This window comes from Arvicola amphibius, chromosome 6, assembly GCF_903992535.2.
Source record: "Arvicola amphibius chromosome 6, mArvAmp1.2, whole genome shotgun sequence".
In the NCBI taxonomy this organism is placed as follows: domain Eukaryota; kingdom Metazoa; phylum Chordata; class Mammalia; order Rodentia; family Cricetidae; genus Arvicola; species Arvicola amphibius.
Genome location: NC_052052.2, coordinates 138,669,793 through 138,684,193, shown reverse-complemented (window position 1 = coordinate 138,684,193; position 14,401 = coordinate 138,669,793). Strand labels below are relative to the sequence as shown.

The window sequence follows — 14,401 nt, the reverse complement described above, 5'->3', positions numbered from 1 at the left end:
CGTCTTTTCCTTCCACTTCAAACCCCCAGTGGCCCCAGCATCCTCCTGTTCTAGCCTCTGAGTGCTGAGGTTGCACACAGAGCACCATACCTTGCCCCAAACCTTTCATGCTGTGTTTGCATTAGTTGTGTGATTTGTCCAGGGTCAGACAAGCCATGAAGCAACAAGGGGAGGACTCCAAAGGCCTTTCCTACTCCAGAGTCCATATTCTTTTCTCTATACCCCACTGCAAGGGCAGAGAAACCTCAGGGAAAACACTAAATCTTGATAACAGGGCCTCGAATGTTCGCATGACAGAGCCCTTCCCATAAACACTCTATACAGGTTTTTGCTGGTCCAGCCACATCCTGCCCATTGTGGGGTATTCAGACTCCTCAAAACTAACATGAATGTCAACTGTAGCTTCTTGTGGGGATAATTGTCAAACCTTACTGTAAATATATAAGCACATCACACGATAGTGGATACTGATAAACCCAGGTTCACCTGCCAGGCTCAGGAATTATCCACATGTTACAATTTTTAAGAAAACGTAACATGTATGACAAACCTGTGAGTTGCTATTGTTGTCAGAAATAAGCAGCTTTCTCTTTTCCAATAAGTATTCTACATGGTCCTCTAGTAAATCCAATCACAACAATTGGTTGAAATGTGAAAATACTTTTGTCAACTTAAATATTTAGGGAATACATCAGACTGTGTTTCTTTGTCTTCTTTTTAAAAAGTTGAATCTGTCAGCACAACTCTTTATGAATTAGGGGAGTCAGAATTCTGCTTGAGATTCCCAGTCTCTTGGCCTCTGCCTTCTTATTGTGGTATTGGGGAAGAGGGGAGACTAAGGGCAGTGTGCTGTTTAGGGGTGTCTTTTTTCTTTATATTGAATATTCTACTTCTAACAAAAATAGAACTGATAATCTAAGAGTCATGCAGTGGGTCAAGGCCTTGGTTTTATTTTTCAAATATATGTAAACATATATATACATGTATACATATCATATATACATATAAACATATACCTAATACAGATATGTGCATATACATTTGTACATACACACATAAACACATGCATACATAATACCTAAACATACATATATAGATATAAACATATACATACATTTTACACACACACACCCCATCTCAGTTTTCTACTTAATGAGATTTAGTATCACCTAAGAGAAAGACCCACTGGGCTGAGATCCTGAAATACAAAAAAGAGAAAGTGAGATCATATTGAATGAGGTAACCCAGACCCAGAAAGACAAATGATGCTGAATGTCCCCCCTCAATGGAAGTTCTTAGCTTCAAATCTTCAGGTGTGAATACATAGCCTGTGGTAACTACAGAAACCAGGAAAAAACCAAAACAACCAAAACAAAACCCGAAACCATTGCCAGAACAGGGGAGCTGGGGAGAAAAAGTCAGGGAGAAAGCAGGGTACAAGCAATCTGATCAAGGAAATAGGAAAGAGGGGCTCCTTAGGGAGGGGAAGGGATGTAAAATAAAAAGCAATAACAGCAGGATACACGCGAGCTGATAGGAAATAGGAAAAGGGATTCTCTTTAGGGAACCAAGAAGGAGATGAATACAGAAGGGAGGTGAAATAACAATAAGAATGTCTGAAAAAAGCACAAGGAATCGTATCACTAACTATTTACAACAGACAAATCAAACCAAAAGTGCTCCCTCCAAGAGCCAAAGGCCACCTAACGAAACCTCCAACACCATACATGAGAAGCCTCTTTTGAGTTGTTGTTGGTCGGGGCTGCCCCAAGAGACTCTCAAATCATACAACCTATTGCCTTTGCCTTGGTTCCCCTCCAGGAGGAAGATAAGTTCGTATTGCTGAAGACACCATGCACTTCAGACCCAGGACCCAAAGGCGACTGAGCTGGAACTGACTTGAATGCCTCCTCCCTGAGGACCAGAAGACACCATGAAAACTTCCAAAGGAGGGAGGCAACCAACAGTCCTCCCTCTATGACGCCTAGGAACATATCAATGACCAGCATGGCACGATAACCTTAGGAGCGTAGAGTGATGCACGTAACTTTGTGGTGGCCAACAGTTCTCTAATCGGACCTAAGACCCATTCAACAAGAGGGATACCATACTTAGTACCGGAAGGCTAACCAACTACTCAGTGCTACTGAAGTCATGGTTATTGGAGGAGAATCTATAACTACTTATCTATTGAACCAGAATAACCCCTGACAACAATCCATAGACGTTTGTCCTCATACCCACAGAGAACTGTTGTCTTCAAGCCTCATCAAGGAAACTTCTCTCTGCAACAGACAGAAAAACTATGGGGGGAAAAACACTACAGAAAACCACAGCTAATCAAAATACAGAGTTGGGAGCCCAGTTCCAACTTACATATCTACAAAACACTTTAAAGTCTCAGGGAACACTGTGAAAGAGGGATCAGAAAGAGAGTAAGAGCCAGGGGACCAGGGAGATTGCTATGAAATTGTGTCTCCTAGTAACTTTACCCTCGAAGTCACATCAGCATGACTGCCCAAACAAGGACGACATTAATGGACACGCCAAACTGGACTGGAAAAAGCCCACAGGGCCTCAACCATACCAAGGAATTACAGGCAATTGGATAAAAGCTGGGAGCAGATGTAGTCCTTTTCAGGAAAGAACACACTGATTGATTGCCCAGTGTCAAAGGCCAGCCCTGAAAACATACATGCAAGTAACATTATACAGCCTGAACAGGTTATATTTAAGATTATATATTTGCATGAGCACACACAAATGTGCCCGCAATAACAATTAGAGAAAAGAGATCATAAATTTGAAGGAGAGTGTAGAGGGTTATATGGAAGTGTTTAGTGAAAAGAAAGGAATAATGTAACTATACTATTATTTCAAAAATTGAAATAAATAAATAAATAAATAGAAAGTGAGTTGCATAGAAGCATCATCGTTTGCTCTCTTCTCTGACTGTGGATGCAGTGTGACCCGGCAGGTTCCTTCTACTACAGTGGCTTTCCGTCACTATCTCCCCCAACCATGAGCCCACGTGATTGTGTCAAGGGCTCTGGAAGCCTCTATGACCTGGCTGTGTGAATTTCCTCTTCCAAGCAATTGTTATACTCTACACAAACAAGTCCTTTCTGAAACGAAAGGAAACAAAGCTTTCAGTTAACCCCAGTTCCTACTCCTTTTAGGCAGATGCGACTGTGGACAGGCTGCTCTGGTGTCTAAAGCACTGCTGTGTGGTGCGGACTCAGCCAGGCTTTTAGGAGTCTTAAAAAAAAAAATCACACCAATAGCCAGGCGGTGGTGGTGCACGCCTCATCCCAGCACTCGGGAGGCAGAGGCAGGTGGATCTCTCTGAGTTCGAGGCCAGCCTGGTCTACAGAGTGAGTTCCAGGACAGCCAAGGCAACATAGAGAAACCCTGTCTCAAGACAAAACAAAAACACTAATAACATTCAAGGAAGTCAAAGCAATCAAAAACGTTTTCCTGAATCTCTGCTATTTTGAGGGGGGCAGCATATTTAAACCTAGTTTTACATAGTGGGTAAGTCAAGGCACACACATCCTTTGGTAGTGAAACAAAGACTAAAATTAATGTCTTTTTAAAAAAAATATCGTCAGCGTCTCTGTAATATAAGAACTTAGACCAATTTCAGGCTTTCTTTATGTTAGTCAGTAGACACTTTATGCTCACTGTTAGTTCTTTAAATATATTTTTTTAGACATTCACTTATTTATTTTGTATGTGGATGGCTACTGAGAGCACAGGCCGTCAGACAACAACCTTCAGGTGTTTGTTCTCTCCTTCCACAATGGGTCCCCGGTTGAACTCAGATTGTCAGGCAAGGTTGCCCTGCTGACAGAGACAAAACTAACCTCACCGTTATATTTACCTACCATCAAAGCCCCTGTTATTTCCTTAATAAGGGTATTTTCCAGACACTAGCCACTTATCCGTGGCTGTCAGAAAGCCTGTTTCTGACATCATCAAGCTTTCTCTTACGGAAGCCTGTGTCCTTTTCACCCGTGGCTACCTTTCCCTCAGACAGCTCGTCCCTTGCCAGACAGTGCCGCGGGAGCTCCTTCCGCTCCTTCAGCCAATAGCCTTTAAGATACCAGCCCAAAAATTTGCTGCAAATTTTAAAGTGCCGGGGTCTGTGAAGGATGGGGTAGCTCAGCAGTTCTCACGTGTCCCAGAGAAAGAACTCCACGGCACCTGCTGGAGATATATAGATGGCGAAGCTGCTGAAGCAGAGACCCGGGAACCTGCGCTGGAAGGGCTCTTCGGGGAGATTCTGAGGTGGGCAGAGCTCTGGCAGCCCCAGGACCACGTGCACGTCTTGGGAACTCCACAGAGTCACCACCCTAAGGCTCAACAGCGTCTTAGGCTAGGATCACCCATTTAGCAAACACTGGAAAGAAGGATTTAAACAATGTTTTTCTGGTTTCCAGCTCCCTCCTCCCACCCCCCCCACCCCGTTTGCTGGAAAAAAATATTTTTTTTAGTCTCACAATTCAAAGAAGCCCATACTTAAGGTATGAAGCATATGCTAATATTCAATGTACTATTTATATTACATTTATCTATTGTGTGTGTGAGCATGTGCACATATGGAGGTCATATGGGCCAACTTCTAGGACTTGGTTCACCCATCATAGGGGCTCTGGGGATCGAACTCAGGCCAACAGTCTTGGCAGCAAGCGCCTCTGCCCATTAAGCCATCTCACGGGGCCCTTAGCTATTAACACGTATATCTCATGTAAATCTGCCATACAGCTTTCTAATCTTCTTTCTGTATATTTGCACATCCTTTTTCATTTTAATTTCAGTTAGAAGACCAAATAACAGATAACAGAATAAAAAACAAGTAATAGAATGCCAAGTAAATAAATATACAGTGTGACATTTCCATATGCACGTGTCTTTCTATGCTTTCTTACTCTGTCCCCACCCCTTCGCTCCACACTCGCTGGTCCCTTTCCTTCCCCCAATTGTTCCTCCTCCTATTTTCATGTCACAAGCCCTCTACTACCCTCTCTCATCCAATAAGAATGGACTTATACTTAACAAAGTCATGTATACTTTAATCCAATTTTTGAAGGTGAGGCAAGGTTTTATTAAGAAGTAGCAATGAAGAAAACTAACCCCTGAAAGTTGTCCCTATGACAAGGAGGGGTCCCCAAAATGGGTTGTCCCTGATTTATGTTTGAGAACAGATATTGATACTGGTCTTGAACTCATGATCCTCTTGCCTCTTTCCCCGTCCTCCTGAGTACTAAAATTAAAGATGTGCTGAACCACGCCCTCCACCCTCCTTTAGGCCTCTTCCCTTATCATGGCCCACATTCATCTATACATACATGTGCATATATAAATTTAAGTATAGATTCTGCATTAGAAAAAACAGGTCAAACTTTCTATGTGATCACAAGGAATGGAAAGAAATGCTGACGTGTTCAGTTCATAGGAGTAAGATATAGCTATTTCTGTTAGAGATAATTGTGATAATTAAGATTCCATTGTATAAACTGAAATGTACCTATAACAACTATCTGTGACTTTCGTATACAATTAAAATCAAATTATTCTGAGTAGTCATTGAAATGTAATTACATTTTTATTGTTGTTAAAAACAAAAAAGGCCTTCAGCTTCCAGAAAAGGTCTGTGTTGTACAATTGTTAGAGAATGAAAGATGGATGGCAGAGTTGGAAAGAAAACAATGTTGCAAGTTCTAAAGCAGCAACTGTAGCGGACTTTTCTATTGGGATTGAATTCATGTTAAATTCAATTTGGCAGATGCTTGCCAATTATAGCTGCATTTGTACATAATGAAATATTCGCATATGCTTTAATCCACTTTGTAGACAACGCTCACTAGGAGACCCAGGCTGGCCTTGAACTCATGACCTTCCCACTAACTCTTCCTCCTCCTCCTCTGAAGTGCTGAGATTACAGGTGAACAGGACTATGCCCGATTTCCGAATTTTCCTGTCTTATAAAATAGTCTAGCGATTCGGAATTTAATGTTAATTAAGAGAAGTGCTTCCTAATAGTTTCCTTCCGTGTGGGTAGAAAGCAAAGATACTTGGGCACAGACTCTCCACTAAAGGAGTGGCACATTGTTTTATTGGAGCTCAAAGCTGGAAAGATTACAATGACTCCACAAACAGCCACACTGTCAACACAGTTTGATTATCTAAGATGCTACGATCTATCCCTGGCTTCTCTACCAAGCCCTCAACATTTTAATGGTGTTTGACCCATGAGTCTAGATTACAGAAGATCTGGGAACAGTGCAGATATAAATCTTCCCCCAAGAGCCTCATGAACCTATCTGGATTTCTGGCCAGAGAAGAACCTCCAGTCGCTTACCAAAGAAGAAGAATAAGCCAAATAGGTCACCCACCACCAATGTAGTATTTTGAAATCATGTTTTCTTTTTATTACATAAATTTGATATGATCTAGCTATGCAAAACATGATATTTTGAAACTATTCAGGAGACAGAAACACATGGACACACATGTTGTGTAATTTCTCCTTTAACTATATTAACTTTATTTCCATATTGACCAAACAACTGTTTTCTATACACAAAAACAGACCTAAGTGTTTGGAGCTGCTGATTAAACTTGGACTCTACTGACCCTTGGGGGTTATCATTCCCAGCCATGAGGACACCAATGATAGCATCCTGTGTTATTCCGGAAACTGCATTTGAAATTCGGGCTGATGCACAGAGAACACAACACATGATCTGAAAAGGCCTGGTACTGATCGAGCTCCACCTTGTTTAAGGCCCCAGGAACCTTCCTGGAGAGAACACGGTCAGTGTCTAGACTTGGTGAGAGCTACGTCTGTGTTTCTGCCTATGCTTGGGCATGGTCTTTTCTCAACCTTTCACAGTCTTGGCTTATTTCCTAAGCCAGCATTATAAAGCACTTTCTCAAGAGCAGACAGTGCAGGAATCATGGAATAGCCCAGAGGGTACCCACAGCGGGGTGGACACAGTGCCAGGTGTGGGAGCCACTCAAAGCAGGTGCGTGTGCAGGTGTGTATAAGGCAGATACGCAGTGGAGGCGTCTGCATGCACTGCCCACTGGTGCCCTGCCTTGGTATTGGATGCCTACTGATTGCGTTACTGTCCTAGGGTGACTACTTAGAACCACATTTTCTTTTTTTAATGACTTTAATTATTCGAACTTTATTTTACCTAATGTACATTAGTCTTTTGCCTGCATGTATGCCTGTGTGAGGGTGTCAGATCCCCTGGAGGTAGAATTACAGGCAATTGTGAGCTGTCATGTGGGTGCCGGGAATGAAACCCAGGTCCTCTGGGAGAACAGCCAGTGCTCTTAACTACTGAGCCATCTCTCCAGCGCCGAGAAGCATATTTTCTAACAAAGTATTCAGTCCTCTTAGCATTCCTTCTGGAGCTTTGGAGCTTACTAAGTGTGCCTCCCTCTTTCTCTCTCTTTTCCATCACCTCTCTGACCTTCCCCAAGCTCTGCAACCATCCAGCATCCTTTGTTTATCTTCTGTGAGCAGGATGACAGTGACAGTGTGCAGTGTGTAGCAGAAACAAGGAACACAAAAGACGGAGGTCACATTGCTTGCTCTTAGAGGCTCAAATGCCGAGGAGCTGGGGATAAGGAGATGCTTACTACCCGGTGACCACGACTTGGTGCTGGAAGAAGCAGTCTTGGCGATAGGAAAGCCAGATATGGAACACTAGCTGTTCTGGAGAAGGGCATCAGAAAGACCGAAGAAGACATGTCATCTGCTGCGGTCACACAGCACAAAGAGAAGTTGGGTCTGATTGGTAGAAAGGGAATCCTTAATGACAGAGTGTCATCAAACAACACTAAATAGAAAGGTATAGACTGCAGAAATGCTAGGGTCCAGAAGTCGTTGGCGTATCAAGTGTGGGTCATTTTATAAAAAGAGATGAGGGTGGGGGGATGGGTGAGGTGCGGGGGATGGAGGTCATGGCCCTGACGGTAATGGGAAGCCATGGCAAAGCTCTAAGCAAGGATGGAATGTGTTCACAAGCCTGCCTGACCACACCGGGCACTTACCACCATTGCACACGGGCCGAAAGTTCCCCAGTCACCAAACCTCACAGAACACTGAAGACCTAGATTTTAAAATGTTTTAAATAAGGAATTGGCTTTTGAATTAAAAATAGCTCCCCCAACATGTCTGCCTACCACCTGTTTAAATAACAAATACACCATGCAGAATTTTGTTCCTAGCACACAGCATGGGGCCTAAAAGAAAGACCTTTTTTTGTTTTTTTTTTTAAACTGGATATATTTGTAGTGAGCTTATAAAACACTTACTTGGAGAGTTTCCTACAGTGTTTTGTTAGTGGTATTATTATTTCAAAACATAATAAAATACCTCTGGGAGGAAATGCCAAGAAACAGTGAGTTCAGTGACCGACAGAACACAGCCTTCACAACCCTGAGCCTTTGGATATTTTTTCAAAATTGTTTTTGCATTGAGAATTGAACCCAGGGTTTTGTGTATGTTGAGCATGTACTCTAATCCATGAGCTACACCATTAGCCCTTCCTATTTTTTAAAAAACCAAATGTGTGTATATATCTATAATATATACACACACATATATATAATATGTGATTTATTTTATGTATATGGATGTTTTGTCTACATGTACATCTATTTGCCCACCAGAAGAGGTCATCAGATCAGAGACTACAGTTGTAGATGGTTGTGAACCACCATTTGGGTGCTGGGAATTGAACCCCTAAAAGAGAAACCAGTACTCTTAACCTCTCTCAACCATCTCTGCAGCTCTGCAATGTTGTTTTTTTTGTTTGTTTGTTTTTCGAGACAGGGTTTCTCTGTAGCTTTGGAGCCTGTCCAAGCCTGACCTGGAACTAGCTCTTGTAGACCAGGCTGGCTTCGAACTCACAGAGATCCACCCGCCTCTGCCTCCCGAGTGCTGGGATGAAAGGCACGTGCTACCACCACCTGGCTGCAGCTCAGTATTTTAAAAATAGAAACAGACATTCAAAGAAAATAACAACAAACAAAACCCAAACCAACAACAAACCCCAGCTCCCCTTCCCCCAATAAAAAGCAAAACAAAGAAATTTGAGGGACCGCGCTTGTCACAAAGAAGAACTAAAGAAGCTGTTGATGTCTGAAAATGTCGAGTCAGTCTAGTTCACTGAAAGGTGCTTGCTGCCAAGACTGACAGTCTGTGTTCCACTCTCCAGGACACACGTGGTAGAAGAGCACTAACTCCTGTCATCTGACGTGCCGCGGCACGTGCGTGGGCGTGCGTGTGCGCATGCGTTACCATGAAGCGATAAAGGCAGCTAAGCCATTACTCGGAAAAACTTCTTTTCCACTCCGTGTGAGTGTGAAGTCCTCAAGACACTTCATTTCCTTTCTTCTTTACCAAGATCTCCCGGGGCTGGGGATGCAGGCCAGTTGATCAGAGTGCCTGCCTCTCAAACACCAGGTGCTGGGTTCAATCCCCAGCACCTCAGGAAGTAGGCATAATATCAGAAGCCTGCAATCCCAGCCTCTGAGGTGGAAGAAGGAGAATCAAAAGTCCACGGTCAACAGCAGGCCACCACATAAATTTAAAGTCAGCCTGTACTGCATAAAACTGTCTCAAAATAAATAAAAATAGAAAGAAAGGAAGGAAGGAAGGAGGGAGGGAGGGAGGGAGGGAGGGAGGGAAAGAAGGAAGGAAGGAAAAAAGAAAGAAAGAAAGAAAGAAAGAAAGAAAGAAAGAAAGAAAGAAAGAAAGAAAAAGAAAGAAAGAAAGAAAGAGATGTCTCATACTTATTACCGAAGCAACCTACAAATGCTGAGCATAGAGACAAAGGAAAGATTCTTTGTCCCTAAGGAGTGTTCACGGCATGAAGGGCAGTGACACCACCAGCTTGATGTGGTGAGATGACAGTGACCTGTAACAGCTTAAACCCATGTGTCAGTTATCTCATGTGAAATTCCTCAGAAACCCACTTCCTGGCTTCCAAAAGCTCCTTTTGGAAACATAACTGGTTTGATTACATTTCACCTGACGTCACTGTGGGGGCTGGGAAGAGAAGGGGTGGATCACCAGAGAGAGAGAGAGAAGAGACACACACACAGAGAGACTGAGAAGGCAGAAGGAATTGGCCAACCTTGCTCTTGCTTCCTGATCCTGAAAGTCTGTTAAGAGGCCACGGTGAAGCATGCAGTCAGGTGCACACACCACAGTGATGGGGAAAACGTGAGAGGTCGTGGCAAGAGGGTAAACTCTGTTTTCCTTATTGCCATAGAGATTGCGGAGAGTGTCTTAGCCCAGTTGCTGTTCCCACTCCCAGCGGCTAAGAATGTTCACTGATGGCTTAGAGGAGTCAGACCAAAGCGTGCTTCAGGGGACACAAGGAAACGGGCACAGAAGCCTCTGTGTGCGTGCGTGTGTGTGTGTGTGTGTGTGTGTGTGTGTGTGTGCGCGTGTGTGAGATGATACTTAATTCCTAAAGGAATACCTTATGACTCTGGGTAACAAAGTGGACCAAAAATGATTCATGTGTTTGCTTTCCAACACACACCCACACACACACACACACACACATGCATGCATGCACGCACGCACGCACGCACGCACACGTCTTTGTGAATCTTGTTTTCCCTGATCCTTGTCCTTTCTGGTAGGACATTTCTGATATGCAGGGAAGAAGAAATGATTATTCCATCTTTTCCCGCTGCAGCAGAAATAGCTGAAGCTTCGGGCTACAAGACCCCAGCTTGATCTGGGGCCAACTGTGTGACCCACATAAGCACAAGCACTCCTCTAAACTAAGGCTCCACTCAACCCCACACGGGGATAGCGAAAGTGGACCTAACATCTGGTACACACTGTATCGACAAAGAGAATACCACTTGCCACGTGTGGAATATTTACATGTGTTTTAAACAGAAATCGGTCAGACTAGCAAGACAGCTCAGCAAGTATAGGGGTATCACGATCTGAGTATAATCCCTGGAAAGAACTCCAAAACCCTTTGACTTCCACACGTGGGCCCACACTCATACATTGTAAGCATGAATACAATAATGTCAAAATAAAACATTAAAAAAAAGAAATGGATAGAATAGAGTTACTAATGCACCCTAATGGTTGTTGCATCATTCTGGGAATCTCTGTGAACTGAAAACCTGGCGTCTCTGAAATAAACTCTTACAGGACAGCCTATGTGTCTGTCCCTAGCCACCTGGCTTCTTCTCTTTTTCACTTTCTGCCTCTAAGGAACAGTCCCAGAAAATTCTGGGACTACCCTTCTAGTTCAGCCATTAGGAATGCTGAATTATGAGAGACCTAAATATGTATAACTGCCTTGAGTCTAGTATGAAGGTTGCTTCCAACAGCACCCGAAAATATGCCAAAGATAAGGCTGCAACTCAGAAAGCCAGGAACTATTTTTAAAATGGCAGATATATGGCCATCTTTACCTAGAACGGACACCCTCCAGTCATCTGGTGCAATACTGGAAACCAGCATGCTGGGACACTCCCCTGTAGCTCACACGACTTATGGGCAGCAATTTTGAAAAGCAGCCCAGGTCTGAATCAAAGGAGGAGTTTGTTACTGTCATCGGCTGACAGCTGCCTGGCATACCTTGGCTCCGTTTCCAAATCACCATAAACCATCAAAAAGACTTCCTGTGGGTGAAGGCACAAGGCTGTAAACAGGAATGGCTAGTAAAAAGAACATTGGGGGCTGAAAGTTGAGAATTCTGTATGGACTCACTCCAGCCACACTCCCCGTGTCCGTTACCCACTCCTCTAGGCAACGACGAAACATCAGGCTGGGTTTGTTCAGCAGAGACTAATTGAGACCTGGGCACCAGAGAGAATCAGAGCAAAGCTTTGTGAACATCCAAACAGATGTCCCAATGTGTAGAAACAGCCCCGCCCACAACCTTGCATGAAATTTACTCAGTGACTTCCTTCAGATAGAAACACAGCCTGTTCCACCCTCACGTGTTCTAGAACGCTGACTTAGAAACCCATCTCCCAGCACTTGAGACTTCAGTCCTTATGATGGACTATGACCAGTGTAAACTCTAAAGATGGGGTGAAACCCCAACTCGCATCCAGTACACAATAGAAGGTAGAACCACAGTGTTGCCAGTTGCTGAGGTATCCCTTAGATCACAGCTTCTTGGATATTTATAAGACCACAGAACCAGCACAAAACAGTCCGTAAACGCAACCAAACTCATCATTTTCAAGAACTTAAAAAAAATTCTTTTAAGTAACTTTAGTGAATGCGTTCTTATAACTCAGTAAGTAAGAGGTATCAAAGGGGCCATCGAGATGGATGGGCAGGTAAAGGCACTTGCCACCCAGCCTTATGCCTGGGTTCAATCCCTGCTGCCGGTGTGGTGGAAGAAGAGAATGACCCCCCTCGAGCTGTCCTGACCACACACACACACACACACACACACACACACACTTACAATCTAAAAATAAAGAGTAGATATAAAATTTTAAGATGAATTGTCAATGACAATTGGGCACTGACCTGGAATCCTATTGAGTGTCACCCAGAAATGCTCATCAGGGCTATAGGTATCTTTAGACCACTCTAAGAGATCAAGGGCCCTTTGATCATTCATGATAAAGCTGACAAAGTCTCTGGTGAGGGCCACATAGGCCGTGCCAAAGTATATGGTCAGCTGGTGAGGAGGTGGAGTTTTCAAAGTGTTTGTTTTTCTCATAAAATATCCGCCCTTGCCTGTATGTTCTTGGAAGACATACTTAGTCCGTACAATTGCGTGCTCTGGAGGTAGCACCCCTGGGGTGATGTTTTTCCCCTTAAATCTTTTCAGATGGAGAATTATTTCCTTGTTGGTTTTCAGGGGGAAGTCCTGCCCGCAGGTGTTGAGGACGTATTTCCAGGAGACCTTGGAGGCCAACAGATCTTCCATGCAGTTCAGGTCTGCCTGGAGCCGGGAGAAGCCACCATAGACCACCTTCTTAGTCTTAGAAGCCAGAAAAGCGTTCGGGAAGCACTCGAGTAACTGCCACACCGCTTTTTTAAACTTCCCGGGGGCTTTCTCATCCACGTGCACGCAGTATACATTCTGGGGCGTGTAAATGGCCCTGAAGAGCCTTTCAAAGGTGTTGAAGTCTTTGTGGATCACCATGGCGTAGGCCAGGGGGAAGGCAGCCTCTTCTTCCGACAGGGGTCTGGTGATATAGTGGCTCTCAGTCCGGTACAGTTGGCAAGAGATTCTTCTTCCCAAAGGATGTGGCAATGTATTCCCCCACATGGAGAACGTATTATTTCGTAGACCGTAATCACAGGCGATGACAGACGTCTTTTCGCTGGAGCTGTTGAGCGGCTGGTAGAGGCTGTAAGGGTTTAGCTGGCTGTGATAAAAGACCACAAAAATCACCACGCTGAGCGCAGTGAAAGCGAAAACGCAACTCATCCATAGGTTCATTATTTTCAGTTCCAGGCGGGAAGAATTATCTCCGGAGACTGAGAAGCGCTCACAGTTCTGAAAGCCTAGGAGCCAGAGGCGGACTTGGTTCCCCCAGATTCGCTGGCTTCTCCCGCAGAGTTGCGGGCTCGCGCTCCCCAGTTCTCAAGGCGCAGGTCTCCAGTGCTAAGTCTGGTCCATCCTCCGGGATGGGCTGGAGATGCGCAGCTTTCCCACAGAGCGCTAGCAGCCCAAGCCAGAAGCCCCTAGCTGCCAAATCCACGCCAGGAGGAGCCCAGCCCCGCCCAGCCTCCGAGAAGCCTTTTCGTTGGCAAAGGAAAAGCAAGAGGTGCCTCCAAGTAAACTGCGTTCTGGAACCGAGTGCTGGGACCAGGAACCGACTTTCTCAAGCATCAACCCCACCCACCTCCCCTCCTACCTTCTAAACTGCTCTTTATTCTTGCACACCCCCAGCCTTCCAGAAGAAGTGGCTCTGTTTTCTGGCCAGCCTTAGGGCAATGGCTCCTAGGTGTTTGTTTCTCTTCTTTCTAGTTTATTTTTTTCATTTCAGGGTTATCTCTGCCCCTGGGCAGAGGCAGAGATAAGGAAAAGGGGCTTTGCAACACGCCTAAATAGATAATCAGCAGTAAGAAAGAAAGAAAAACTTTGTGGTGAGCCCTGCTGGATTAAATCATTGCCTGTGTTAAGCTTACTCTGACGACTAGAACAGGGAACCAAGAATCAAACCGCGGGACGGGACGCGATTTGAAGGTGACTTCTCATATCAGAGGGTCTGAGCTGATGACAGTGTGGCGAAATGTGATAGCCATTGGTTTCTGTTTCACAATGAGCTTCGGATGTCTCGCACTGTCAACACCGTATTATTGGCGATGTCCGAGCACCTAGCCACCCAGTCTCCTTTAACAGCGGGGTACCGCCGCATTTGT

The 14,401-nt window shown here is 44.4% G+C and overlaps 1 protein-coding gene across 3 annotated transcripts in view; it reads right to left on the bottom strand.

The window, feature by feature from the left end:
* The window catches only part of LOC119817452 (N-acetyllactosaminide beta-1,6-N-acetylglucosaminyl-transferase-like), a 91,076-nt gene that overhangs the window by 23,860 nt on the left and 52,815 nt on the right, over positions 1-14,401 (bottom strand). Inside the window, exon 1 of one of the 3 annotated variants that reach the window (XM_038334682.1) lies at positions 12,551-13,475. The exons of the other annotated variants lie outside the window; for them this stretch is intronic. Within the exon in view, the coding sequence (XP_038190610.1) occupies positions 12,551-13,475 (925 nt within the window). Of the gene's footprint in view, positions 1-12,550; positions 13,476-14,401 lie in introns of those variants that run through there. 3 annotated transcript variants of the gene reach the window in all.